This window comes from Dendropsophus ebraccatus, chromosome 9 (assembly GCF_027789765.1).
Source record: "Dendropsophus ebraccatus isolate aDenEbr1 chromosome 9, aDenEbr1.pat, whole genome shotgun sequence".
Taxonomy (NCBI): Eukaryota; Metazoa; Chordata; class Amphibia; order Anura; family Hylidae; genus Dendropsophus; species Dendropsophus ebraccatus.
The window spans coordinates 80478126-80503439 of record NC_091462.1 but is presented as its reverse complement, the minus strand read 5'-3'; the positions used below and the strand labels follow the sequence as shown (position 1 = coordinate 80503439).

The following is a 25314-nucleotide window of genomic DNA, read 5'->3' as shown; positions in this document are numbered from 1 at the left end:
CTATTACAAAGTTTTTAATTTCTTTTAGAAAATTTATAATTACACTTATTTCCTAGGACGGCTTTGATGATCGCTTTGTATTTCTGTTTTTGTTATTATTTGAAGAGGATAGAGGTCAGGCGCACACATAGCAATGATACTGCTGCTGCCTTGTATACTTCTTTATCTGCCTTCAGCAAAAAGGATGCTGGGAATATTGACTCAATGGAGCCGTAATTTCAAAGTTATCCGTTTTATAGTAAATAAAGTGTAGCATTTACCTATCTATCTGATTCCTCTAGAATACCTGTAGTTGCTCTTTGTAGTCTATAGTATGTTATACTCCAATAATAGTCTGTTATTGAGTTTGTTTTTTCAGAATTTCTTTTAATAATTACATTAAAGTTTAGAAAACAAATACCAGTCCAGATTTTGTGACAAAAATGCTTTGCCTGTAGCAACAATCACAGCTCAGCTTGAATTTGCATGACACAAGGCAGACATGGCACAAAAAGTCTACATGCAAAATATGCCAAGATTAAACATTTAAAAAGCAAAAAATGCCTATCCCTGCTACAGTAGGAGCAAGGCACCCTATATACCAACCTGACCACATGGTACAGTTCAGATGAATAACATAACAAAAAGTCAAACACAAAAAAAAGGTCAGGTCCTACCACAGGTGGTAAGAGATAAGGGGTCAGTGGGGACATAGCACCCCATGCAGTCCGCTGGCCACCCAGCTCTCTCAGGAGTGAAGAATATAATGACAGGTGTGAAGTTACTTATATTTAGGGGGAATTAATCTTTATCTAAAAAAAAGGAGCTCCCTTTTCAAGACCTGTAATGTCTTGCAGAAGTTCTTAGAATTACATAAAATGTGCCGTACTAATACAAAAGACATAAATAAAAACAAATCTAATCTATAGACAGATGTTGATAAGTTACAATGGTATTCAAAGTATTTGTGAGCCAGGTGTAAACGTACAGACACATTTTTCTTTGTCTAGTGGTGGACCTTGAGTGGAGCTCTGTATCAGAAAAAACTCAGCTCTTACCACTAATATCAGTCTCCCTCACCTCTACCTGTACTACGTTGCGGGCCATCTTTCTAGAGTACTGTATTGGCACAGACTCTACTAAATTCTGGATCACTCTGGAATGACCCCTCTCCCCAACCCCCTCACAGCAGCTCCCTGGATGCTCTCCTCCTGTTTTGCAGGGTCACATCCCACCATCACACCCACCCAAAAAAATTGCAATAAAAACCTCTCCTCAGAATTTGTAGTTGCTCATCCTTCTCAATTATTCCTCATCCTCCTCAACCCAGCCTTTCCTTGAGGGGGGTGTTGAGGATCCCTTCTTTCGTAAATGTTTTAAGAAAGCAACTTCAGGGCTAGGACCTTCCTTTAAGCCTCCTGGCTACGAGTTACTGTAAAACCCCTCCCTCTTAATTTATCTCTCTTTTTCCCCCTCCCCCCCCCCCCCCCCAACAATTTTTTATTTTTTTTAGTTTTCACACTATCTCAGGGTGCGTTCACACTATGAAATCAGGGCAGATGACCCGCCATGGATTCAATTGCTTGTGCCCATGCGCATCTCCACATGTCAATTCTTTGGGTGGACGGCAGGATGCTACCGACCATAGAATGGAGTCTATGGCATGGGTGGAGATTCAGGCGAGCAGCGGAATCCGGTGAGTTATCCGTCCAGATTCCGTAGTGTGAACACACCTTTACTTTTGAAAATATAAAACACCTGCTCAGATACTACTAGACAATGGGCCAGATTTTTGTTGACCTATTGTTGCAAATTTAGATGGCAAGACTGCAAATAGCCCAAATTTATCAATCAGTCTGATACACTGTGATAAATCTGGCAGATTGTCTAGCGATATCTGAGCAGGTATTTAACATTTTCAGAATTAGGATATTAAACAGAAAAGGATAAAAAAAAAACAGTGTAAGGGGGGTGAAAAGTGAGGAGAATTACATTATCTAGTGGTCCAGACTTAGAGGTCCTGAGAAGCTGAATATTGATTATTCACCAATAATGCATGCCTTTCCCATAATAAATGGTTTCATTGACAAGAGAGAAGAACTCAGCAGCGTCATAGAAAAGCAGCTCTTCCAAAAGTCATGTGCAACTGTAAATCTGAGCAAATAATGATTCTGCGTCTTGTAGAGCAGCTGCTAAAGTTAGCAATGCTATTGATACTTTTGTACTTTCCGGTTGTTGACTACTGGCTACTTAATTGGAATGAATTATACATATAAAACGTGTGCATCTTCTCTACTGTAGATGAGTCCATTCTTGCTGCTGCTTAATTCATGGAAATCCTAGTACACCAATGTTGCCCTATACACATTTGCAGCTTGTACTCAACAATGGTGCCTCTTTCCATACAAATGTAGGTTTAATCTAACGGCATATGTATCACAATTACTTACCCTATTAATTACTGTAACAGGGTAACAATCTGTACTAATTCACTGAAATTCAATATACATGGAGAAAGATATAAAATATCATTCTAGGCTATGAGATCACAGAGCTTCAGATTCAGAACAACGTGCAGAATATAAATGTAGGTGCAAACTCATCAGTTCTACCTGTAACTTCTCAGACATTTCAACTTTTAATTTATGAATGCCGGGATCTTGGCACGGGACTAAGGCCAGACATCGAGAGCGCTGCTAAGGGCAGGAATCATTCTCTTGCTATACTCACCAGTAATGTGTTTATTCTTAATCCTATTAATAATGTACATAGGACTGAATGTTATGCTGAGCTGAACTTTCTATCTAGGAAAGCTGGCCCCTGCTCTTATTCACATTACATTGATATCTATTATTCATATATGTACTCCAGCTCCATTGGCTCAATGCAACCCTCCCAATCCTTATAGACTCCCTAAAAGCCTCAAAGGCCACATGGGAGGTTTTGTTCTTTTGGACTTATATTAAATATTAAAGAAGAAGGTAATAAAATAAAACTATAAGACATTGTATAAAAACAGTTATGGCAGAAAATCATCAGCTGTCTTTTTAAGACATTGTCTCTCATTTTTACTATTGGATTTGACACCTTCTGCCCTCCTGTTTACTTTTGATCTAGACTCCATTAAGTCATCTGGATTTGTCATTGCTGGTTGATCTTTCCGTTCTGTCTGAATACTCCCCAGCTCCATATTGATGCCAGCTAAACCCTACTTGAAGGCAGTGACCGCTCTTATATGTGTTGTAGTAGACAGGTCTTTTTGTAACTCTACAAGGATTATCATCTGTTTTAAAAATGGCTAGAGAGAAAAGAAATCTTCTGCACTCACAGCCTCCCTTACTCTTACATACATTCCAAACAAGGAATTCATTTTAATTCTACATTCTGGAGAGCCTTATGTAAATTTCAAATGTGAAAATTAGAAGAAATCCCTAAGAGACATTTAGAGGTCAAAGATTCCCCCTTAAAACTTTCCTCCCTTTTCAAGACCTGTAATGTCTTGCAGAAGTTCTTAAGATTACATAAAAGGTGCTGTACTAACTAATACAAAAGCAGATAAAAATAATAATAATAATTCATAGATGGATGTTGACAAATGACAATGGTATTCCCCACAGGAATTTATGAGCCAGTACATATATATTTTTCTTTTTCTAGTGGTGGATCTCGAGTGGAGCTCTGTATCAGAAAAAAAATTCCGCTCTGGCCACTAAAAAGGTATATTTAAAAAGCATTCAATAGTATTGGTCTCCCCCTCCTCTACCTGTACTACGTTGCAGTCCATCTCTCTAGAGTGCTGGATTGGAACGGATTCCATTAAACCCTGGGTGGCTCTGGAATGTGCCATTTCCCCAACCACCTCACAGCGGCTCCCTGGATGCTCTTCTCCTTCCATTTTGCAGGATCATATCCCACAAACACCCTAAAAATTTGCAATAAACCCCTCTCTCCTCAGGGACCTATTTCCTCATCCTCCTCAACCCGGCCTTTCCACCAGGAGTTGAGGATCCCTTCTTCTGTAAATTTTTTAAGTTGGGCAACTTCAGGGTTCAGCAACCTCCAAGCTTCCTCCTGGTTGCCGATATCAGCTCTCTCAGAGCCTCTCGCTTTGGGGTTCTGGAGAGCTGCACAGCTTCACCACTTTCTACTCTGTCCCATCTCCTCCTTATTTTGCTCGCTCCTTTACAATTTTTTTAAACTCCCTGTATGGGCTCTGGTCCCCTTTTCCACTCCTTTTCCGTTCTCTATGCCATATTGGGCTGCCCACTGTGGCAGCCTAGCCCTTCATATTTGTCAGCTTGGGAAAATGAACTGGGTCTCTCTCTATCAGCAGCACAGGTGTTGGGCGTGCTCACAGTCACTCACTCCTCGTCAGTAGCGTAATTTGATGGGGGCAGAGGGGGCGGACACTCCCGGGCCCACACAGGCAGGGGGCCCACTGAAGATTTTGCCAGTTAATGCTGTCCGCAAAAGCTATTGCTTTTGCAGACAGACTAAACAAATGTCTATTGGCTGTAGGTGGCCCCTGGCCAGCAACCAGTGCTCCTGGGGGGCCCACCCTGCTACCAAATGTTGTGTCTGACCATTTAGCTGTATGCACTTGTATGTGAGGAGAACATACAGTTGAATGCAGCAGGGTGAGACAAGGCACAGCAGGTGCCTTAGTTATAGAGAAGGAGACCTATGTGGGTGGGGCTAACTCCTGGGAAGGATGTTATCTATGGGGGTTGGGGTATGGGATGTGCTAACTGAAAAGGGGGTACCTAATTTTGAGGTACAGTCAACTCACAGTCGTGGTGGGGGTGTCTAACCACCAGGAAGATTACTGCTGGGGAAGGGGGTGGCTGCATGGGGAATACATACCAGGGGGATTACCTACATGAGATGGTGCTGGAGGGGACACCTACATAAAGGATACTACCTTTTTTTTTAGGGGGGGGGGGCTAATGCCTGCACAGAGAGGGCTAAATGCTAGATAGATGCCCAGAGAGGAGTCTAATTTCTATATGAGGGCACAGAGGTCCTTAACTTCTACTACATGGAAACAGGGAAATAATTACTACTACTACTACTACTACTACTACTACTAGGCACAGAAGGCCTAACCACTGTATGGAAGAATTTCAATATGAAGGTACAGAGGGGCCTGACTACTATATGGGGGTGCACAGGGTGGGTCTATCTTCCATATGGAGGAACAAGGGGGGATAATCTACTATGTTAGGGTATAGATGGTGGCCTTTTTACTATATGAGAACATAGAGGGACCCTGCAACTATATGAGGGCTAAAATTGGGTCTAAATACTACAAGGAGGCATAAATTGGCTGCTCCCATATACCCTGTACACCATTATTATTGGGGCTGATTTCTCCTACATTTTCATTGTATTGTCATGTAATTTTTCTATGCATTAATAAAGTAATTATTTCATTTAGATATATTCCATTTAGTTTAGTTATGTTGCAGTAGTCTGGCTTTTTTGTATATAGGTTATTTAGTACAGTTGCCTTAACTGCATGGGACTATTTATTGTTATTACCCAGCATTTGTACTATACATTTACTCTACTGGTCCTGCTGGTTTCCCCTTCGGGTGTTCCTAATTTGGTTATTGACCATCAGCTATGGTGTAGTCCTCATGCTGCCCAATAGATATTAGACAGATAGATATGAGATAAAGAGATAGAAGAATGGATGGATGGCTAATTAGAAAACAGAAACAGCGCCATAGCTTCCTCTATGTTGTTTGTGGTATTACAACTTGGTTTCATTCTCTTTTAGTAGAACTGAGCTGCACTACCACATCCAAGCTTTGGAGGAGAGTGGCGCTGTTTTTGGAAAAAGACAGCTATGTATTTGCAATTATGGATAACCCCTTTAATTTTTATATGGTTATATATGTGAACTGTAAAAAAGTCTTTTTTACAGTTCTCAGTCCATGTTCACTATGAGTAATGTAGTAGAAAATACCACGTATTATTCTGAAAGCATTGTTATCTACTGAGGTTCCCTATAAGTAACATAATCGGTTAGGGGCCCACTGAGACTCACTCACCCCCCCCCCCCCCCCCCCCCCTAGGCTGAACCCCTAGCTACACCCCTGCTCCTCACCCATCTATTCTCCCTTACAAGAGGCAGAATATAAGCTGCATTCTAAGTGGTACCCTGTTCCTACACAAATCCACAGAATCTTCCTGGATGCGTTGCCGATATGTTGGAGAAACTGGAGAGGAAAGCGCTCTACTTCTACTTTTTTGAAAGGAGATCTAGAGTTTAGTCTACACCTTCAAAGATTATCAGATCCCCGTCTTCCTGGCTTTTTTACTCCTGCGCATGTCTGACATGCTAATCAAATTGAAAATATAGCGTCTTTCTCAGTCATTTGGTCAACGTCGCTAGAGCTTGCATACTGGCCATGTGGCGGTGTCCAGACCCTCTTCCAATTTGGTTGTGGTTGTGCAGTTCAATTGTACGACCAAAGCTCTTGTTTCTTCCAAACAAGTACTACTGGGACCGATTCATGGAAACTGATGAATTCAAGACCCTCCCTGCTCAATGAGGTGATTTTCATTCTATTTTTTTCTCTCTTCTTTTCCTCTTTGTCATTTTCTATTTTCCTCTATTTGATAAGGTGTTTTAGTGTTTGGGCTCCCTAGCCTTCTGCTGATCTATATTGTATACCGACTAGGTCTTTCATGCCCTCTCTGTTTTTTATTGTCATACTATATATGTTGTTGATATCGCTCTAATTGCCGCGGGTTATTTCCTTAATTGAAAAATGTAATAAAACCAGAATTAAACTTCTGGCCTTACCAGCAGCATGATATGGACTTTCAGTGTAAGGCTCCATTAACAGGTACAGGATTTGCTATCAATGTAACTAAATGATGGAGCACATCAAATCTGCAACAGATCCAACACATGTGAATACATCCTAAAGGGGTTTAAAAATGGAAAGGATTAAAATGTATAAACTATCCAGATATTCAGATGTAGCTGAATTGAGTCTCTATGACATATGAGTAAGGAGTTTTTATTCTGAAACGCGTTGGAGTGTGTTTTAATGAATGCTGGATGTTCTTAATATGCAGAAATAAAGATTGAAATGTTATTATATTGGAGCTGGAGACATCTTCATTTTCTATGGGGTAACCCCTTTAAGGAACATGTTTTGTTTCTAATGAAGGTCAATGTCAGTGATATATCTGAAGCAGTGCCATACCAATAGCAGTGCTAGCATTCCCTACAACCCAGGTACAATGTTATTGCACCTGGGTGGGCTCCCTTAACCTTTGGGTCCTAAAGCATCTGCTATGACTGCTACAACTATTGTAACGCTTATGCATGGAAGGACCACTGGTGTTAATGAGCCATATGCTGGGGCTGCCTATAGACACATCAGTGAATGTAATTAATAGCTATTTATGAAATCCACCATCTGTTTAGAGACACTTTGAGATGGGTCATAACCTGTGGCTAGTACAGAACAAGTGGCTATAATGCATACGATGTACTGCCGGGCTGTTGTGGGACTACAATTCCCAGCATATAGGATGGGTAGAAGGCTGCATGCGAGTCTGCTGTAGATCAGCTCCGTGAACCCCACACAAGCAGCGTCTCATAGCAGATTAACAATTCACTGCAGTAAGCACAAACACGCTGCATGCGAGCCGCGCAGATCCGAGCTGTCATTTCTATAGTACACTAGAGAAAATAAAAGCCAAGCTTCTAGTTACAGAACATTTTATTCAATACGTCCCCATAATCATCTATTACGGTGAGGCGTCACATGGCTTTATGACACTGCGGGGGATTTAATTATTTACTACTAATACAAGGACTTCAATGCAAACAGCACCCCCCCACCTCTCCATAATCTTCTCTATTCAATAAAAATGACCTATTTCGGAGGCATGCCGTTAATAAAGGAACACATGATAGCACTTTCCTTCATGTATCTCCCCTTTATGTCTGCTGTGAACACAGAAAGAATGGCCGGCGCACACTTCACTTCTCCGATGCCTTTGTTATTGTGCAATCCTATTCCATATTTTATACCTGCCATCCATTTAGTCTTTGGTTGCTACGCAACAAGCCCGAAGCCTCTCTGTTATTTAGAATCTACACTAATGGCAGAGGGATAGCCATTTTACACACAAGATTTCCCGGCAAACAGGAAGATGAAATAAAATAAGACGGACATGGTGGGGTCACCGGTGTAACTCTGCCGCCTCCTAATCACTCTTTACAGGAGAGATTATATAATATAGTGTATTTCCCAGGGATTGCTCTATTTTATGGAATTATTATTTGTTATTTTATACATTCAACAGTTACCATGGACAGCGCTCCACTTACACATATTGTTTTTTTTTTTTAACCTCTCTTGGGAATCTACAAATGAAACATAGTAAGTGGATGCAGGATTTCAGCTAGATACATGTTAAGTAAGAAACAACAAATGCAGCTAAATGGTAGGAAAGATCACTTTCTCCCCCTGGTGGCTGCACTTGAGAATTACACGTTACAGATGTTTTTTTTAAGCACACCAATGGAAAATTACAAATATCCCGAGCTGAAGAAGCTCTGCTACATCTGTATGTGTAGTTAAGAGAGGGGGGATAAGAAAGTAATCTTTTAGTATAAGCTGGGATATACTGTATAAAATCATGAAAACTTTCAAAGATTTCTCTTCTGAAAGGGAATCGGGCAGAAGATTTTGCTGCATAAACTTAGAGCACTAAATGGGTTTGGGGAATGCAGCATCCCCATACTGCATCCCCCTTCTCCCAATTGACCATATGCTGATATAGTATAAGGGTGAATCTGTCATGTGATTAATGGTGCCCTATATGAGCACAGGATACAGAGGCAGCTCTAGAAAGGGTCACGGCTGGGAATTCATGGCGACTTTGGTCCGCACATTTATTATTAGGTAGAGACTTTTTAGGCAGTAGTCAAAGTTGCATGTGGCAAGGATTTATTTATGGCAACTGTCACATGACAGTCGTGCTATGTTGTATGTCACACATGCAAAACATCATTCACTAACATTACTGTGTAGCCCCAGACATACCACTAGGATTGTTGACTATTATTCTTATATTAATTCTTGATGTAAAATGGAATAAAGCCAAGACTGTCTCACATGTTGCTTACCGTGTGTGGCACGGTTTCGGAAAGGTCGCGTTTTGGTTGCATTTTTACAGCAATTGACTTAAATCAAAATAAAAGCACAGTTTGCATAACTGCAGTAAAGCTGTGCGATTTTTGCAGCAATTTCTGAAAATCACGTAATTCTGCCTTTTATGTCCCCTCTGAATCTATTGCTCGAGGGTCTGAGTATAGCCTCAGGATCCGTGGACAATAAGTTATGAAGACTTTATTCCAGTTGTGGTTATAACAACAGCTGGGGCAAAGTGTATACTTCCAAGTGTTGAAGAGTGGTATATATGTTCCATATAAACAGTCAAGACTGAAGTGCCTCTGAGCAAGAGTCTCCAAGTTTGCAAGCAAAGAGTTCATTGACCCACCACTGCAGGGCAGTCGGCATCCTATACATATTGGTTAAAGGGAACCTGTCAATGTAAAGTGTTATCTAATGTGCAGGCAGTGTGTTACAGAGCAGAAGGAGCTGAGCAGACTGCTCTATGGTTTTTTTGGCGGTAAGTTCCAGGATGTTCAACTTGTCATTTGTTCATCCTGGGCAAAGTGGTCAAGTGGGTGGTCTTACTCAGTGACTGAAAGTGACTGAAATTGGCAGGACCGCCTACTTGACTACCTATCTGGAACTTTATCCCCCAAAACTAAATATCAACCTGCTCAGCTCCTCCTGATCTATAACATGATGCCTGCAGATTGAACTGCATTTTCCCTTTAACTACAAGGCCACCACTAACATCTTGACTAATACCGATGCTCTATTTAATATAATGACACGGCAGCCGTTGTTTCATGGCTCGTCCTACTTAAAAGTAACTCCACTTGGAATTGCTCTCACGTTAAATCCCTTAATCGTGGGTGTGCATAGAACATTGTGCTAGTTTCAAAGAGAAAGCAATGTTTAATATATTGATCTCGGCTGTGTACACCTTCTGACTGTTAAATATCCCCATATTATACAAATACTCCATCTGATTAAGAAAAATGGCAATTCTTCACAACTTCTATTCAGGTTAATGAGGGTTAGGACTTTTATCATTTTACATTTACACACAGGGCCTTGTGGAATAATGACATGCAGAAAAGCAGGACCGCATCCAAAGTATGCATGCAGATACTTGTCACTCTAAAAATAGTTCTGCCATAGCAATTATAATGGTAATTGGCTTTGTCTTTTTTTCAGGCGATCTTACACTTATACATTTTGAAACATGAAAAACAACATTTATAGGTCATTTATCAGGATGAAACCCACATACATAAACCTTAAATGCACACATATACAGAGTTCTGGTTTATATGGTCAAATAAATAACTAGTACAAGTCAATATAAGAAATGTTATGTCATATATACCTATCTAAATCAGAGAAAAATAAATATTGCTCCACCTACTGGGCTCTTTCTGTTCTCCCCTCCTGCTTAACCTCATTATTTTATATTCAAAGACTGCTAAAATATGGCAGGAAACACTGGAGTGTTAGGTTACAGCTGCCCACACAAGTCAGTGGGGTGGCTGGAGACAGGCAGAGACTGCAGACAGAGTGCACAGACTGGTAGTTAGTATTAAAGATCATCCAGGGGGGGAGACTATAGGGGGTGCATAGGGTGTGAATGCACACGGGCCCAGGAGCATAAGAGCACCCATAAAATCTTTCTTCCCCGTATGAGGAGGCCAGTATTATAAATGAAGCATTATAGTTGCAAGGCGCTGTTATAGATTTTGCCCTTTGACTTCAAGTTATGCCTATGCTCATCCCAGTGCTGGATTCACAGCTTACACTGGTCAGTACTGCTCTACAATGTCCCCAATTCTACAGCTTCTTAGGGAATACTATAGAGATATAAGGGAACAGGATCACCTCCCCTCTGTGTATGCAATGTATGTTAGCTATCACAGTAACTAGTCAGTAATACCTGTCAGCTCAAAAATAAATGGAAATTAGAAGTGAAGCCTGCAGAGAATATATCTTCCATACATAAATGGCATATATACGTAACACGATGGCTAGAAACAGAGCTAGTGCTCATGTACACACTGTTAACTGAAAAAAAATCTTTCAGCAACCCCTGCTGGTTTAGTGTCTGCCCACAGTTGGTTAACATTCTGAAAAAGATTCATCTTTATCTGGCACCATCTAGTAATACATCCAGGTAGGTAAACCTAACAGGAGCTCAGCATAGCTGTCTGGTATGAGTCAGTCCTCATGATGGTCTACTGTATAAAACCACAGCAAACAGAAGACTTTACAGTATACAGTATCTAAAATGTGGTTAGTGATTATACTGGAAGTGTTTCGGTATTCCCAGGTTATATGGAGGTTAATCAGCTAACCCGTTTCTCCAGAAATGTAATTGTTCTAGTGCATGGACTGGCAGGGCTGGCTTCCCAGCAGATAGTAACTCCTGCAGAAAGTGTTTCCAGTACACAGAGATACGACCTCTAACCTTTATTTCATCTTGAAATAAGGTTTAAACCCACATCTCAGCTTACACATTTCCAGCTTAATACAACTCTCAATAATGGCACAAAACAAAGGGAAAACCCGTCCTTTATAACAGGTGGGGCCAGCAGTAAATAGGAAGAGGAAGAGAGAGAAGGGGGGAGGTATGCCATTTCTGCAATGTACCAGAGGACACATATCAAAATATCAGTTTCCAGTTAACAGGATCAATTGTGGTTCCCTGCAAAGTGGGTGGCCAGGAGCCCCCCTAGCAGGAAAATGCAATGTAAAGGCAACAAAGCAGAATCAGTGCTGCACCTCCTTCATTCACAGGATCAGTGGGGGTTGAAAGTGATGGCATACCATGGCAATATGCTATCGCTATATGAGATAGGAATGTCCTTTAGCGTGTGATTGATGAATGACTGACTACTGCTGCCACCACAGATTAAAGAGGGCAGTAGGCTTCCTCTGAGAGGAGCCAAGCTGCAGTACCAGGCGCAGCCACAGAGGAGCCACTGAGGCTTGAACAACACTAAATGGGCCCACAGTGATGACTGTAGAGTCAAGACCCCTTCATTTTGCTGATCATGGGAGACCTGGAGGGTTAAACTACTATGGATGTTAATGGTGTATTCTTATGACAGGCCATCAATTCATACTCCTGCACAACCTCTGTAACAATCAGAAATAAAGGTCAGATACTAATCCACTATTCTAAGCCTCTGTAAGCCCATATTTCATAGCAGGAATACTCAGGCTTTCGAAGCTGTCAATCCTTTAGGAGCAGCGCCGGGATGGATCCCACACTCAGAGTGGCCCTCTGGACTTGCCAGGAGGCGATTTACTTATAGTGCACATAATGTTCAATGCCAGATTCAGGGCAGTAAAAATTATATAATTTTTCCCATAACTATTATTTCACGTATTCAGTTTATAAACTATTTCTACATGACAGATTCTGCTATAGGATTTTCACCTAAAGGTCTCTGTCCATTGCAATTTTCAGCGTATGTTGCAGGATAGGTTATCAATAACAAAGTGGCACCATAAGCAGGAAAACACTATAACCAATATAGTTGCAATTCAGTTATTAACCCTTAGAGGACCGGGCCAATTTCAATTTTTGCGTTTTCCTGCGTTTTTCCTCCTTGTGCTTAAAAGGCCATAGCACTTGCATTTTTTTCACCTAGAGACCCAGATGAGCCCTTATTTATTGCACCACTAATTGTACAATGATTTTTTTTCATAAAGTACACTGCAAAACCAGAAAAAAATACAATGTGTGGTAAAACTGAAAAAAAAAAACGCATTTCTTTTATTTGGAGGGTTTTTCTTTTTACGCCGCTCGCCCTGGGGTAAAATTGACTTGTTATATAATGTATGTTCCTCAAATTGTTACAATTACAACGATATGTAACATGCGCATATGCAACTTTTTGATTGCTTTTTATTACAATTTTTCTGCATTTGATGCGACCAAAAATGCACAATTTTGCACTTTGAGATTTTTTTGCGCTTACACAGTTTACCGTGCGAGATCAGGAATGTGATTAATTAATAGTTCAGGCGATTACGCACGTGGCGATAACAAACATGTTTATTTATTTATTTATTTTTTTATTTATAACATGGGGAAAGGGGGGTGATTCAAACTTTTATTAGGGGAGGGGTTTTTTTTGTTTTGTTTTGTTTTTAATAACACTTTTTTTTCCTTTTACACTTATACTAGAAGCCCCCCTGAAGGACTTCTAGTATAAGCACACTGATCTCGGAAGCAATAGAGTGCCGAGCCGGGATCAGCGCCATTACGGCGCAGACCACGGCCCGAGCCGGATGTGTGGATCGCTCCTCCGGGACAACGGGGGGGGGGAGCGATCCACCCCACTGGACACCAGGGATGGGCTGCAGTAAGTAATCGACAGCTGCGACTTTGAAGTCAAAGCCAAAGATTTTAAGCCAAAGCCAGGATTGGATTTGAAAAGAGGAGAAATCTCAGGCTTTCCTATATCTCTAGATCTCTGTTTACAGTCTGTTTCTGGCTTTGGCTTCAAATCTTTGGCAGATAATCTGTCAGATAATCTTTCTGTGTAAATGGACCCTTAGGTGATCTAATAGGACAAGCAGGCTGTTATGTTGGTGCGCTTCACCGTTTTTGAGTAACTTAGTTTAATATGTAAATGAGGGTGTCTGGGACACACGGGGCAGTGCTTTAGCCTTCACTGCACTGATCGGCCTGTAGGCTCCCGTACAACGTTACTGATAAGTATTCAGCGGTGCATTTACGTCACTATTAGGTTGCTGTTCACTGCAGAACACCAGATGAGTGTTCATCAGTAAAGGTTCTACAGGAGCTAGCAGGTGGGCAAATCGGTGCGCTGTAGGCTAAAGGAAAGTCCTCAATGCACCACACCCATTTCCTACAGCATCAAAACAGAAAAGTGTGACTACTACGGTAGGTAGAAAACAATGACCAATAGCATTAAGTATATATGCATGCAGTATAACCTCTGGTTTACCAATATAAAGCTATTTTTTATGTTGGGTAGGAATCATTTAAAAGGAATGGAAAGGGTGAATTCACAATAGTAATTTAAACTCTTAAAGGGGTACTGCGGGCAAATTACATAATTTAACACTGCACTTACAAAGGAAAGTTATATATCATTGCCATTTACACTCATTAGGACAGCTGTAATGTTACCCGTTTTTCAAAGAATCAAAGTCCCACAGGAAGTTCTGTAGTTCAGGAAGAAGGAAACACATCCCGTCTCAGTGCTGTTCCACAGGTGCCATATTGAGACGGGATGTATTTCCTCTCTGTCACAGGGAAACCTGCCCCTCAACACATCCTCTGCCCGCCCCACTCCTCCTCTGCCCGCCCCACTCCTCCTCTGCCCGCCCAGTTTTACAATACATACTATATTATCTGTCGGGCTCCCTCCTTTGCATGATCTCTATATGTTATAGCTGAATCTCATGTCCGAGGTCTCCTCTGCTTCTGAGCTACTGGAGCTACTGTACAACCCCAAGCACCATGCCATGCTGATACTTGATAATGGTGGTTCTGTTTATGCAAACTGGATTTCAACAGCTTGCATAAGCACAATCACCATCATTAAGTATCAGCTTGGCATGATGGTGGGGGTTGTATGTGTGCAAGCTGGAGTTGCACAGCTTTCAGAACTACTACCACCATCATTGTCTCTTGGACAAGATGCTGGTAGTAATTTTTCAAGCTGTACAACTCCAGGTTGCACAACCACAAACCTCAGCATCATGCCATATTAAAAGTAGACAATGGTGGCTGCAGTTTTTATTCACTGGACACCCAAATAAGGGGGTGGGTTGTCAGTATTTACCATTACTGCTTGTGTAGGGGACTAAGCTGTGCAGTGGGAGGGGAATAGATGGAGGGAGGCGGGGAATAGTGGAGCTAGGGATGGGGGGCAGGGTTGTGGGCATGTTTGTGGGTGGGAGGAGGAGGTGGGAGGTTTATAGAGGCAGGTCAGGGAAACAAGGCATTGTGGGGACGGTAGGAATATGCAGCACACAGGCACTGGTCCAAACAGGAAGCTGGAGATGTAATCAGCAGCAACAGAGAACAGTGCAGGGGGCAGCTAGAGCAGCCGGAGTGAGAAGAAATGTGACAGAGAGGAAGCCAGTAACCATTCCCCAGTGTGTGAGGAGTTTAGATTTTACAGGGGGTGCCTGGAGTACTCCTTTAAAGTCTAGTAACAGGATTTCATACTAGCACAAAAATTTTAAATAGGGTCACTAATATTGGTTTCTCTGACTGTATTTTCCAGTTGGGACCTGTGTGTTCCTATTTGAATAATGATTTAATTTTGTATGACCTTTCTTAATAAAATATGTTTGAAGGAAAAAAAATACATGGTAAAATCTGCCTATGTACACTTCATACATACATTGTAAGCCTTTATCTACATTCACAAACCCTTAGAAAGCCACCATAAATGAAAAAACTGTTGAACACTGTTGAAAACTTTAAACAGTAAACTCTAAAATGCAGGCATTATATACAATGAAAAATAAACAGACCCTTAAACCATATTGTATATATATATATATATATATATATATATATATATATATATATATATATATATATACACACACACACACACACACACACTAGAAAATGTACCCGGCGCTGCCCGGGTATAAAGTGTCAGTGTGTTAATTAGATTTGTTCTAAGGTGCCCAGGAGGCAAAGCTAAAGGTATTGTTTTATCTAAGTTAATCAGTGGAATTAGTGTATACCTGTAGTGCATAGTTGGAGGGGTTCTGTATACCCACAATGTATAGTTTTTAGGGGTCTCGCATATCTGTAGTGCATAGTTGGGGGGTCTGTATACCTATAGTGTATAGTTGGGAGGTCCTGTATACCTGTAGTGTGTAGTTGGGGGGGGCTGTATACCTGTAGTGTATAGTTGAAGGAGGTCCTGTATACCTGCAGTGTACAGTTGGTGAAGGTCCTGTATACCTGTACTGTATAGTTCGGGGGTCCTGTATACCTGTAGTATATAGTTGGTGCTGTATACCTGTAATGTATAGTTGGTGGAGGTCTTGTATACCTGTAGTTTATAGTTTATGGGTCCTAGATACCTGTAGTGTATAATTGGTGGAGGTCTTGTATACCTGTAGTATAGTTCGGAGGTCCTGTATACAGTACCTGTAGTGCATAGTTTGAGGGTCCTGTATAACTGTAGTATAGAGTTTGTGGAGGTCCTGTATACCTGTAGTGTATAGTTTGGGGTCCTATATACCTGTAGTATATAGTTGGTGGAGTTCCTGTATACCTGTAGTATATAGCTTTGGGGTCCTGTATACCTGTAGTGTATAGTTTGGCGTCCTGTATACCTGTAGTATATAGTTGGTGGAGTTCCTGTATACCTGTAGTATAGTAAAGAGTTGGTGAAGGTGCTGTATACCTGTAGTATAGAGTTGGTGTAGGTCCTGTATACCTGTAGTGTATAGTTTGGGGTCCTATATACCTGTAGTATATAGTTGGTGGTGTTCCTGTATACCTGTAGTGTACAGTTTTGGGGTCCTGTATAGCTGTAGTGTATAGTTTGGGGTCCTGTTTACCTGTAGTATTTAGTTGGTGGAGGTCCTGTATACCTGTAGTGTATAGTTTTGGGGTCCTGTATACCTGTTGTGTAAAGTTTGGGGTCCTGTATACCTGTAGTATATAGTTGATGGAGGTCCCGTGCACTTGTAGTGTATAGTTTTGGGGTCCTGTATACCTGTAGTGTCCTGTATACCTGCAGGGTCGTATTTACCATTAGGCACCCATGGTCTGGTGCGTAGGGTAGCACCTTGCAGAGGGGCAGTACCCTCCCGTTCAGACTTGACAGAAAATCTTTGGTCAGGTCTTGTATAGCGGTGTTATCCAGTCACAGTATGGCGGTATTGGTCAGGTCTGGTATGGCAGTGTTATTCAGTCAGTGTGTCGGTATTGCTCATGTCTGGTATGGCGGTGTTATCCAGTCACAGTATGGCGGTATTGGTCAGGTCTGGTATGGCAGTGTTATTCAGTCACAATGTGTCGGTATTGGTCAGGTCTGGTGTGGCGGTGTTCTCCAGTCAGTGTGGTGGTATTGGTCAGGTCTGGTATAGTGGTGTTATCCAGTCACAGCATGGCGGTATTGGTCAGGTGTGGTATGGCAGTGTTATCCAGTCACAGTATAGCAGTATTGGTCAGGTCTGGTGTGGCAGTGTTATCCAGTCACAGTATAGCGGTATTGGTCAGGTCTGGTATAGTGGTGTTATCCAGTCACAGTATGGCGGTATTGGTAAGGTCTGGTGTGGCGGTGTTACCCAGTCACAGTTTGGTGGTATTGGTCAGGTCTGGTATGGCAGTGTTATCCAGTCACAGTATAGCGGTATTGGTCAGGTCTGGTGTGGCAGTGTTATCCAGTCACAGTATAGCGGTATTGGTCAGGTGTGGTATGGCAGTGTTATCCAGTCACAGTATAGCAGTATTGGTCAGGTCTGGTATGAAAGTGTTATCCAGCACAGTATGGCGGTATTGGTCAGGTCTGGTGTGGCAGTGTTACCCAGTCACAGTTTTGTATACCTGTAGTGGCCTGTATATAAATGTACTGTATAGATGGAGTAGGGGGCCCTGTATATATATGTACTGTATAGATGGAGTAGGGGGTCCTGTATACATATACTGTATAGATGGAGTAGGGGGTCCTGTATACATGTACTGTATAGATGGAGTAGAGGTCTACCAGTTATTACTGTGGATGTTGTGAGGCGGCTTCCCTAGCAACCATTGCTCCCTGTGAAAATGAAAGCAGTAATCCTATTGGTTGCTAAGGCTCCAACTGCCGTGTCTGCTGCAGCTAATTATATCACCTGTGTTTGCAGTGAGATTTTCCCATTCATCTCTATGGGGCGCCGCTCTTTCCCCTCCCCCTCCTCTCCTGTACATCTGGCGGGGACAGGACCTTCGGAATAACCTTCCCGGGCACCCAATGTATCTGTGTGCCAAATTTGGGGTCAAACGGTTCAGGTGTTTGGAAGTCTATTTGGGACGGACAGAAAGACAGACTTTGATTTTTATTATATAGATTAATATATATATATATTATATTACTGTCCATATATATATTATATTTATTACTGTCCATATTAATGTAGTGGTAAAACACTGGGTCCAGTATCTCTGGAAATATATATATATATATATATATATATATATATATATATATAGTGATGACAGTTAGGTTGACCTTCAAGTGACTATGTCACGAACTGGAATTATTTCCAGAGATACTGGACCCAGTGTTTTACCACTACATTAATATGGACAGTTACAGTACCCAGTATGATGGGGTATGTACAGTCACAATCATGCAGTATTATGTGTATGTGTCTATAGGTAATGAGTAAAAGTATTTGTTTTACTGTGTTGTTACTGAATAGAAGTTCAATATAAAAAGTGAATTCTGCTTTATTATCTGTATTGAACTACATTGATCTTACACAGAGTTTTTTTGTAGTGTAATATAGTTCTAGTTATATTTTATTACACTGTGTCCTGAATCATGGAGAACACACAGGACACCAAAGGCAGTATAATGGGAAACACTAATAAGAACATAGCCAAAGTATGGCAATATGGTCAATGGGCTTCAAAGTGGATTAGCATAGAAACAGACTACTCTGCACATTGGCTTGTAAAGGCTCTAAAGTGTAAAATGTTACAGATAATAAAAAAAAATATCATGAGCAACTTATAACCAGTAACTTTGAAGCGGTGCGCTGATCATATTCTTAAAATACTGTGTTTCATTGTGCGGAGACCTCCAAGTGATTTACAAGAAAAGTTACTTTATTCCTTAGCTTGGAGCTCAATTAGTTGCAGAAGAGAGGCTCCAAAGACTTATAATAAAACCCATCTCCTGCAATGAGTTGGAGCAAGTGACGAGCCAAGAAGTGAAGTGCCCTGTCATGTGCTCCGCCTTGCTATATCTAGAGATCAGTGGGGCCTCAGCACTCAGATCCAGACCAATGTCTGCATGACTTGTCTAAAGAATACCTATCACTGTAAAAGCAGCTGTAGTATGTAATAGATGCAGCCACTAATGTTGAGTATTTTCTGCATATTAGGGCATTCTCTCTCTCTAGTTTTTGGTTGATGTTTATTTTTATACTCTATAACTGTGCTGAGTGGGCGGTTCTTCCTGATGTGCAGCAGTAGAGTAGTGCCATATGCTATGACCAATCAGATGCCCCAGCCGTTTCCCAACACTATTTTCTAGTTTTATATCCCTCCTCCCCCTTTGGTTTTCATACGACTGAAGAAGAATAACCTCATTGGCACCAAGGAGGTTTGTGAACATTTACATATTCCAAAAGTGGCTAGAAAGACAATACTACATGCTAAAGATAGATAGATAGATAGATAGATAGATAGATAGATAGATAGATAGATAGATAAAGTTCTCACCCTCAACATATAATAAATGATTAATCAACAGGTAGCTACTTACTTATTGTCATAGAGTCTGGCCCCTGTTCTGCAGGCAGTACATTGCTCATCACTGTCACAGGTTCTGGTGGACTGGCTTCCATGCTATATAGGAGAAAAAAAAAAAAATCCTAATAAATAAAGGCATTGTTAACTATTGACAATGATCCTCGCATGAAATTATAAATTCTCTGTTCCAGTATTTGAAGTACCACCTGTGCTGGGAGCCTGGCTTCTATTACTGTATTATTTTCTGATTTTATGGCACAAATTTAGGAATAATCTACTTTAATGTGAACAAAAAAATGGACCTGTGTTCTTAACAAAAACTCTGTATGTGAAATAAAAGAAATGGCATTTTGTTGATTGCGATCTGTAAATTGACTCCCTCTCCTGGTTGCAGGGTCTTTTTTTTCTTTACTTTGACTTTAGTGGAAATGAGAGATCACTGACGACAAGTATGAAAATCAAAATGACAGATGTAGCAGCACTGGGATTGCTGTGTGGAACAATTAAACATTCTGACACTTATGTATTGTTATATGGATTCAAAAAAGTATAAAGTAAGAATGGACAAAGGTATCTCCAACCCATAATTATGATCACATAGGGGGGGATTTATCAAGACCGGCTACCCGTACGCCGGTGTTAAAGGGGTAGTGCGGCGCTAAAAAAATATTCACAGAATAACACACATTACAAAGTTATACAACTTTGTAATGTATGTTATGTCTGTGAATCGCCCCCTTCCCGTGTCCCACCACCCCCGCCCGTGTACCCGGAAGTGTGTGGTGCATTATACATTATCTGATCCGTGTCCAGGGCTGTCCGCCATTTTGTGCCAAACGTCATCTTCGGCCGGCCGGCCGAATCCCCTCCGCCGCCCCCCCCCCCCCCCTCCGCCGCGTCACAACTGTGCTCAGCCGCGCCATCAGCCGCCATTGGCTGAGCATAACTGTGCTCAGCCAATCGCGGCTGAGCACAGTTGTGACGCGGCGGAGGGGGGGGGGGTCGGCGGCAGGGATTCAGCTGTCCGTCCGAAGATGACGTTTGGCACAAAATGGCGGACGGCCCTCGACACGGATCAGGTAATGTATAATGCACCACACACTTCCGGGTACACGGGCGGGGGTGGTGGGACACGGGGAAGGGGGCGATTCACAGACATAACATACATTACAGAGTTATATAACTTTGTAATGTGTGTTATTCTGTGAATAATTTTTTAGCGCCGCACTACCCCTTTAAATGTGCCCACCTTCTTTTCCCTGGCTGAAGAGGCGCACGCCTTTTTAGTTTATCCAGCCGGCCATGTGCCCGACCCTGCGCAACAAATCCACAGCTGTACACTTGAATCATGATTTAGGTCTCCCCTCCGCCTTAAAAAACACCCCCACCCCGAGCCCCCCCCTGCCTGTCCATCCTGGCGAACACCTCTGCTGTAAGTTTCATAAATGTCCCCCATAATGTTAGGCTGGGTTTACATATATAAGTTTGCATCCGTTGCAGTTTTTGTCTAAAAACTGACCACAACTGATGTCACAACTGATGCCAAAAATGCATCAGTTGTCACCAGTTTTTCTATCCTTCTTTTTATTAAAAACCATCAGTTGCCATCAGTTGTCACAAGTGGCTCTCATCAATTGACATTTTTTCCCCCTGTATGTTTTCCTGTAATTTTCAATGGGATTTGCGGGGGAGTGCACAGGGGGGTTATATATTCACAGGCGGCTATATACTACAGGGGGAGAGCACACAGGGGGGCTAATTGGAAAGGGGAGAGCGCACATTGGGGGCTATATACTACTGGGGAGAGCACACAGCGGTGCTATATACTACTGGGGGAGAGCGCACAGGGGCTATATACTAATTGGGGGAGAGCGCACAGGGGGGCTTTATACTAATTAGGGGAGCTCACAGGGGGCTATATACTACAAGGGGGCTAATTGGGAGGGGAGAGCGCACAGGGGGTCTATATACTACTGGGGGAGAGCACACAGGGGGGCTATATACTACTGGAGGAGCAACGGGGGGGGGCTATATACTACTGGAGGAGCAAGGGGGGGCTATATACTACTGGGGGGGCTATAGGGGAGGGGGAGAGCACACGGGGGGAGAGATATGTTTATTTCTGTATACTGTGCTGCTCTTTGGCTGAACGCCGGAGCTGAACGGCATGCATCCTGCCCAGCGAGGCATCCGGCGCTCTATTTGTTTGAATGAGTGTGGCGCCACATCGCCGGAGCGGCGGTGCGTTAGATATGTCATGACGCACCGACGGTCCGGCGATGCGGCGGACACTACTTTACCGCCGCATATATTGAACTGTCCCATTCAAAAGAATGAGTTCAGTTAAGTGATGCGTTTCCCTCCGCCGCTTTTCTCCTGCACCAGAGGGAAACGCCGCTGCACCGACGCAGATATGTAAACCCGGCCTTAATGGTCTCTGCCTAAAATAAATGTGTCACCTAGATTCTTTTTTTAAAAGATTAGTAATGTTCTAATTGGTTTCTATTTTCTAATTGTAATTTTTTAAACGTTTTTGTATATTATAATGGAGGCAGCCAGCTGGCCTAAGAACACCACTTACAGATATGCTTTTTAGCAAGCTCCATGAAATAATAGACAAGAGCTGCCCATTGACATGAATGGGAAAGGTGCTGGGCATGCTCTTAGATGTAGTGGTATAGGGAGCTATACTGCACAGACATAGGCCAAAAAGACACCTTGGGTATTGGAGCTTCTTTAATACTTTGCTTTCCCAGCGTACATGCTAGCAGACATTGCAAAATGAGATGTGAACACAGCCTAAGGGACATTTACTGTGATTAAGTGTTTTTTTATTTTTTTATTTATTCCTTTACTGCAATTGTTATATGACCACATAGCTACATTTTATTATTCACTGCATTTTACCTGAACTGGATGTTTGATCCTCTCTGAGCCAACTCTACAGCAAGGGCAGCACTGACATTTTCATCTCCATAGGGTAAATTATTCATGGTGGAATCTGCAATGAAAAGAATAACAACAAAAAATGATAACACTTCTATATAGGATAACTCAAGATTCAGGTCTGTAAAATTCACACCAAAAATGGACCAGATTTATCAGCCCGCCTAAAGCCACACTGTCTGGTTTTATGCCACAGCAACCAATCACAGCTCAGTTTTCATTTTAACAGAGCTTGTTGGGATATATAACCTGAACTGTGATTGGCTGCTGCGGGAAAAACCAGACAGACAATGTGAGCAGAATATACAGCACAAAGTCTTTGCACTGACTTAGTTATCACATCTTTGCCTCACTTTTCATTTTCCTTAAAGGGATATTTTGTTCAAATATAATTTTTCATATGTTGCTGCCCATAGTTTGACTATACTAACAATTCAGTCTCCTTCCCCCAGCTCTGAGCTGCAGCTTTCTGCTGAAGACACAAAAAACTGTGTGTGAGTTTTTTTTCCTCCATCATCCCCTTTTCCCCCCTCCCTTCCAAAACAGTAGAGGTAAACAAATCATTGGCAGGCTTTATCTGCAACTTTGCAGCTTTTATGTAATGCTTAGAGGATTAATCTGAGGTCAAGTTGCTGATGAACCAACTGTGACTATCCCTACTGCCATTATAAAGCTGCTACAAAGTTGCAGAAAGGGCTTGTTTACATCAGAAGGGAAGGGAGAGGAGGAAAAGACGGCGAGAAAAGCGCACACACAGATTATTGTGTCTTTAGCAGAAAGCAGCAGCTCAGAACTGGGGAAAGGAGACTGAATAGATAATAACAAGTATGGAAGGAATTGTTAGTCTCACCATGAGCAGCAACTTATGTAAAGCTATGTTTGAGCCCAATACACCTTTGATATTAAAGTGATAAAGCTTTCATTACTTATTTTATATCACACCTCATGGTGCTTGTTCTGGTAAAAAGTTGTTTTTATCACCTGTGGATTGGTATATGTGGGCAAGGCCTCGCAGCTTATGTGCCACATCGCCCCGCCCCTAGTGCCACTTAGCCCCACCCCCATCCGTGACATCATCACCACATAAGGCCATTGGTGTGGGATAATCTAGGGGGTAGGGCCTAGAGCTTTAGGCTGACCCTTCCAATGGCTGCTGAGGGGGCAGGGCCTATGCAGTGATGACGTCACGGATGGGGGTCAAGGCCAAGTGGCGCTAGGGGTGAAGCAATGTGGCACATAAGCCGCTAGGCCCCGCCCACCTATACCAATCCACAGGGGATAAAAATGACTTTTTACCAGAACAAGCACCATGAGGTGTGATATAAAATAAGTAATGAAAGCTGTAACATTTACCCTTTACACCTGTGGAGAGCAGCCAAAATGCAAATAGGGGGTGACAGTGTCACTTTAAGTCTAGTGTTCTAACTCCCCTTATACATCAGAATATAAATGCAAAGTGTACATAAGCCTCTCTTGTACACAACAAGTAGGTTATGCTGCTCACTGCCTGTGGAACACCTTTTAAATCCTATGCCTGAACATAAGGCCAGTTGGGACGCAGTAGTACATGGAAATGATCTGCTGTTGCCCCTATGTCTTAAAGTGATATTGTCACCCACACCACCCACAAGCTTAGATGCCGCACATTCTAAATATACTTGTCTGTGTCTTCTTTCTGTTCTAAAATCACTTCATTTATCAGTGGACAGTGTCACCTAGGCACCATGGGTCGTTGGGCCCCCTCTCCTATATGGACAATGTCATCCAGGTTTCACAGCAGCTGGGACCTCTTCCCACCAGGGACATGGTGACTAACTGCCATAAAGCCTTGCCTGGCTGACACAGTCCATATAGGAGAGGAGGCCCTACTGTCGTGGTACCAAGGTCCCGCTGTCCACTGATAACATAAAGTGATTTTAGAGCAGAAAGAGGACACAGACAAGTGTCCTACAGTTAAAGTGACACTGTCACCCCCTTAGTGCATTCTGACATCTCTACACAGGTGTAAAGGGTAAATTTAGTGTTTTTCATATCTTATTTCATATCATACGTCATGGTGCTTGTTCAAGTAAAAAGTGTCCTTTTATCAACTGCAGATTGTATTAAGTGGGCGTGGCCTCGCGGTACTAGCGCCACATAACCCCGCCCACAACGGCACGGTTGGCCCCGCCCCCTTGACGCCCATTGGTTGTCCAACGTAAAGGGGGTGGAGTCTAGACCTTTCGGCCAGCCTGTTCCAATGGCCGGCGAGGGGGCGGGGCCAATTGTGTCGTTGTGGGCGGGGTTATGTGGCGCTAGTGCCGCGAGGCCACGCCCACTTAATACAATCTGCAGATGATAAAAGGACACTTTTTACTTGAACAAGCACCATGACATATGATATGAAATAAGGTATGAAAAACACTAAATTTACCCTTTACACCTGTGTAGAGATGTCAAAATGAACAAAGGGGGTGACAGTGTCACTTTAAATATAGAATGTGCACCATCTAAGCTTGGGGATGGTGTGGAGAACCGCACATAGAGTAAGTGGGTGGCAACTTTACTTTAAGACATAGGGGCAACAGCAGATCATTTCCATGTACTGCTGCCTCCCAGCTATATTCTCAACCATTTTCTCTAGACAAGTTGCTTTACCCCAAGTGCTGCCTCTGACATAACTACACAAGTGATCGTATTACTGTTTATCCCATAATATAAGACTTCTCTGTACAGGAGCCACCCCTTTGCTAGGTCCTTCCCTGGAGGGATACCTGGCTAGTCCCT

General features: G+C 42.3%; 1 protein-coding gene across 5 annotated transcripts in view; it reads right to left on the bottom strand.

The window, feature by feature from the left end:
• The window catches only part of SNX29 (sorting nexin 29), a 394719-nt gene that overhangs the window by 305266 nt on the left and 64139 nt on the right, over positions 1 to 25314 (bottom strand). For all 5 annotated transcript variants that reach the window (XR_011364568.1, XM_069983707.1, XM_069983706.1 and 2 more), the window contains 2 exons: positions 22510 to 22603; positions 19616 to 19698 (listed from right to left, as the gene is read on the bottom strand). Coding sequence is in view for 4 of the 5 variants with exons in the window: in XM_069983707.1 (XP_069839808.1) it covers positions 19616 to 19698; positions 22510 to 22603 (177 nt within the window). In the remaining variant the exon portion in view is untranslated. The remainder of the gene's footprint in view (positions 1 to 19615; positions 19699 to 22509; positions 22604 to 25314) is intronic.